At 37.7% G+C, this 5512-nt stretch overlaps 1 protein-coding gene across 1 annotated transcript; it reads left to right on the top strand.

Annotated features, from left to right (window-relative positions):
• Positions 1-552: 552 nt before the first annotated feature.
• Positions 553-1575, top strand: LOC122139745 (E3 SUMO-protein ligase ZBED1-like). The gene is made up of 2 exons (XM_042738864.1): positions 553-1011; positions 1444-1575. The coding sequence occupies exons 1-2, from the start codon at positions 553-555 to the stop codon at positions 1573-1575; spliced, it is 591 nt and encodes a 196-aa protein (XP_042594798.1).
• Positions 1576-5512: the final 3937 nt, after the last annotated feature.

Raw genomic sequence — 5512 nt, 5'->3', positions numbered from 1 at the left:
GTCCGACAAAGCAGTACCGAGGATGTATGACAAAGTCAAAGACAATGTTAAGTCAGCCCTGAGTTCTGCCCCACGAGTGGCACTGACTTGTGATGGGTGGACATCGCGAGCCACGGAAGCTTTTGTTACAATCACTTGCCATTACGTTAACGAGGAGTGGGAACTGATGTCGCACGTTTTACAAACGCGAGCCATGCACGAGAGCCATACGGGGTCAAACATTGCAGAGTTACTTAAAGCGGGCGCTGGAGGAGTGGGACCTCGTATCCAAAGACCCAGCTATTGTGACTGACAACGCCGCAAATATGAGCGTCGCGGCGGAGCTTGCCGGTATGTTGCATTTCAGGTGCTTCGCTCACACTTTAAACCTTGCCTCGCAGCGTGCACTGAAGCTTCCTGCTGTCGCTCGTTTATTGGGACGTGTTAGACGGATATCCACCTTTTTTAAGCGCAGTACCACAGCCAGCCACGTACTTCGACAGAAGCAGAAGTTGCTCGAGTTGCCTGAACATAAACTGATCACAGATGTTGTGACGCGCTGGAATAGCGCGCATGATATGCTCGAGCGCTTTCTTGAGCAGCAACCCGCTGTCTCCGCTGCTCTTCTGTCCAACGAGCTTAGGAAAAACCGAGAAAGAAGTTTGCACCCTATGTGAGTCGGACATTACATCTGCGGAGGAGATAGTGGATGCAATGAAGCCCATGAAGATTGCTACTCTTGTAATGTCAAAAGAAAGCTCTCCAACGCTGTCAGTTGTGGCCCCTCTTCATGCTCAGCTCATCCAGGATTTCCAAGAGAGCAGAGCAGATAGTGAGATAGTGAAAGAAATCAAAGCGGCTATTTGCCAAGATTTGAGCAAGAGGTACATGGATCAGCAGAAAGAGACCATGTATGTATGTTCAGCACTCGATCCAAGATTCAAAGCTTTGCCCTTCCTTCCTGATGATGAACGAGAGGAAATATACTTGAGAATCACTGCAGAAGCTCGAAGAATTCAAGAACTATTTCAGGTAAGCCGTTTTACTGTGTCATTAACATTAGCATTACATGGTTAAAAAACATAACAAACAAACACACAGACATACGGATAAATACTGAGGTACTTAAAAATATATATATATATATATATATATATATATATATATATATATATATATATATATATATATATATATATATATACATACATACACCAAGTGTAATAAAACAAAATATTCAGTTCATAATTTCAAATTCATAATAGTATGTTAGAGCTTAAAAAACTAAATGGTTTCAGACATATACTTCATGTAAAGCACTATACTAGCAATACATATATTGTAAAGGTTTGTCAGTTCATCGCATTAAATAAAAGGCAAACTTACTATTACATGTCTTTGAATATGCTCTTTATAGAATTAACTATGGGTTTATTGATAAAAAATTTGTATTTTGCATAATAGGAAGAGGCTGAAGTGATACCAGGAGAGGAGGACAATCATGTGGAAGACAAGGATGACATTCCTGCCAGCCCACCACCCAAGAAGAAAAAGGACTTCTGCTTGGTTCAACTTACAGTGCAGGTCCTAAGGTGAGACACAGAACCACACAGGCCCAGGCAGAAGAGGAGATGTCAAGGTACAAGGAGGCACCACCCCTGTCTCTTGCTGAGGGAAGTCCACTCAGTTGGTGGAAAGAGCACCAGAATGAATATCCACTAATGTCACGCCTTGCCAAAGTGTACCTGTGCATTCCAGGGACTAGTGTCTCCTCGGAGCGCGTTTTCTCTAAGGCAGGCGATATTGTAACCGCACAGAGAAGTGTACTAAGCTCAAAGCATGTTGACCAACTTCTGTTTTTGAACAAAAATCTTAAGTCATAGGATAAAACTAGCATTACCAAGAGTATCCTCAGGTTATTGTTTTGTCTGCTGCAGTGATTTTTGTTCAACCTGCCTTTTTGAGGACAAACCTGGTTTAGCCGTAAGATTTTAAAAATCCATCCTGTTATGAGGTAGATTAGATTTTGTTGTTTTGCCAAATGTTAAAGCAAGATGTAGCATTTAAGTGATTTCATAGTGAAATATGTTATGGCAGTACATGGTGTCACAAAAAAGAATTATAAGAAGATTTAATAAGAAGAATAATAAGAAGAAGATTTTGTGCTTGTGTGAGCTCAGACTGTACCCTTGGAAAGTTAAATGTTGACTTGTGGTAATTTCCAGATTAATACAATTTGTGTACAATTAATCAGAGCACTTAAAGTTGCAAATATTTAAGCAAAATGCACTTTGTTATAATGCACTTTTGTCTTCAATAAATGGAAGAAAAATGCAGAGTTCTGTTTGTTGAGTAAATGTGTTCAGCATTAACTAATTGGCTCTGGCCCATGTATTTTTATTGAATCGTATCGAATCGTGTCACATTGTATCAAATCGTATCGAGACAGCTCTGTATCGAGGTACGTATCGAATCGTGACCTGTGTATCGAGGTATGTATCGTATCGCCAGGTTCTCCAAGGTATACAGCCCTATTTCGTTGAAGGGCGTGTCTGTGGCAGCCTTACAAATATCAATGTTTCGCCATGAGAAAGGAAGTTGTTGTAACCCAGACATACAATGTCCAATCTGCCCCAAACTTCACGTTTGATAAGACTCCTGACCTGAATATATCTACATGCCCAAATTCAGTTATAACCATAGCTCCACCTGCTGGCAACAGGAAGTGACATGTTTTACGCTGTAACGAACTACTCTTAGAAATTTTATGACACTTTATAATTTTTTTTTGGTCAGTCTAATCTAAAGGCCTTTGCAATGTTAAATTGTGAACATCTTGAGGTTTCATTAAAAAGTGTGGCCATGGCGCCGTGACAAAGTTTGATGTCTCGCCATGGGAATAGAAGTTGTTGTAACTCAGGCATAAAATTTCAGATCTTCCCTAAACTTCACATGTTCGAAAAGAGTCTTGGCCTGAACACATCTGAAGGTCAATATTCAATCATAATCATAGTGCCACCTGCTAGCAACAGGAAATGGCTGGTTTTACACTAACTTACACATGCAATGTCCATTCTGCACCAAACTTGACATGTATGGAAAGAGTCATGGCCTGAAGACATGTAAAAGCCAATATTCAGTTATAATCATAGCGCCACCTGTTGGCAATAGACACTTCATGCTTTATACTAACTCAAACATACCATGTTCAATCTGCACTTAATTGCATATGCTTGATAAAAGTGCTGGACTGAAGAAATCTACATGACAAAATCCAGTTATAGTCATAGCGCCACCAGCTGGCAGCAGGAAGATTGGCATATATAAATGACTTTGACATATTCCTCTTATATTTACCACATTAAACGCATATTTCTCGGCGTTCGCTGTTTTACTAAAGCCACCCAGTGGCGGTGAGCCCGGGTGCGAGGGCCCGTTCATCGCTGCTTGCAGCTTTAATTTAGTTTTGTGTTTTGTTTAGTTTACTTTAATTTTGTGTTTTGTTTAGTTTACTTTAATTTTGTGTTTTGTTTAGATTAGTTTTTTTGTTTGCATTAAGTTTGTGTTTTGTTTTGTTTAGTTTGCATTAGTTTTGTGTTTAGTTTAGTTTTGTGTTTTGTGTACGTTAGTTTTGTGGTTTGTTTTGTGTAGTTTAGTTTTGTGTTTTTTGTTTAGTTTTGTTTTTTTTTTTGCTTTGTTTAGTTTAGTTTAGTTTAGTGTTTTGTTTACTATAGTTTAGTTTTGTGATTTGTTTTGGACAGTGTAACATTTACAAAGTATTTTTTTTTTTTTTTTGTAGAATGGTAATATTGTATTTTGTGAACATACATCCTGGTATTAGATGAAGATGGCATTCTTTGAAGGTCCTTATAGTGCCATGACCTTGCCGGTAGTTGTATGTATTAAGTGAAGTGTTTTTCCACCACATATACATTTACTTACACGTGCATATAAACTGAAACACACAATATTTATGAATTGAACGCATCTAAAACATAAATAATTTGTGTATGAACAAATTTACACACATTCAAATCAGTGGTGCAGTCCTAAAAAAAAACAGTCCTACAAAGAGTTGTATAAGACTAAAGGCCCTGATATACTTCAAACGAAATCAAAGTACGAACTGATATGACATCATTTCGAACAAAATCAGGCCGAAAGAAGTTTGTTTTGGGTTCGTTTCGGCAGTTCAAACAGCTGACCAAAGCGAACTTTAACTCAGCAAATACTCAATAAAGACACATGAGAGATAGATCTATAGAAAGCTTGACATGTCTACTTTTAAACTAAGCAAGTTTTATTGAAAACAAATATTCTGTGATAAAGTAATCCATATGAAAACAACGCGATGTTCCGTCTTTCACGTCTCCCTTCATTATATCTAATGCGACCACGCCCACACGGTGAGTGCACTATTGATATTACAATAGTCCACATGAAGCACGCAGATTGTAAACACCCACATGACAGCAAACAAAGCAGCGAGACTGTTGAAGTTTTTTTTTTTTTTATGTTACTGTTTGCTTTGCGCTGAGAGGAATAAGACATAATTCACCCCAAGTAGACGCGCTGAGAGGAATAACATTTGGATTACCTCAGAAAAAAGAATGCAGCGGCTTGATCCAGCAGAGATCAAAAACATAAGTAAGTCTTTTTTTATTAATCTACTTGTATTAGTTTTCACATAACTTGTACACATTTTACTAGTTAGACTTTTTCCAAACTATAATTCCTGACTAAATGTATAATCAGGTGAAACATAATGAAGTTTCATTCACATCATCTAAATGTTTCATGATGCAAGGATGTTTTTTTTAATTATTTTTTTTAATGTTCTATAACATAGACAGCAATGCGATATAAAAGGAATATGAGTTATACTGTTGCTAGCTTAATGTCAGTAAGAATGATTAGACAAAACTTTACTGTGATAGGCTATTCTCTGTTCACGAATATAGCCATATATATTTAGAACTATATATATTGTATAGGCCTACATACAAAGTTGCATTTTGCTAAAGCAGTAATATTGTGAAATATTTTTTGTGATGCAGCAGACTTTGATAGGCCCAGAATGGGTCTCTCCAGTCTACTGTGGATCATGATAATGTCCAAAAAAACACACATAAAAAACCCCTAAACAATAAGGATGACTTAAACCGCGGATTTTCTTCAGTGTAAACTGGTGTTTTATTTACACATGCACCGATAATCCAACAGTCCAGCAGTGTAGCTATTTACAAGTGCTTAGTCCAAACCAATATATATACAAATATAAACACCAAAGGGAAAAAACAAAGTACCAAAATATCCCAAAATAAACCAAACAACGATATAATATATACAGACTTTCCACTTGTATCCACTAATATACAAAGGGGCTGCAGTAGCACGTTTGCTCGACTTGGTTGACAAGCACCGTTTGAAGTCTGGCGCCAGATTTTAAAGACCAGACTCCCCCCCTTTTCCAGGCACGACCAAAAGGTATGTTACACCAGTTATTATTTAATCATCCACTTTAAGATTTATA

This window comes from Cyprinus carpio, chromosome B15 (assembly GCF_018340385.1).
Source record: "Cyprinus carpio isolate SPL01 chromosome B15, ASM1834038v1, whole genome shotgun sequence".
Classification (NCBI taxonomy): Eukaryota; Metazoa; Chordata; class Actinopteri; order Cypriniformes; family Cyprinidae; genus Cyprinus; species Cyprinus carpio.
The sequence above is the reverse complement of the archived record's forward strand: the minus strand, read 5'-3'. Positions and strand labels throughout refer to the sequence as shown.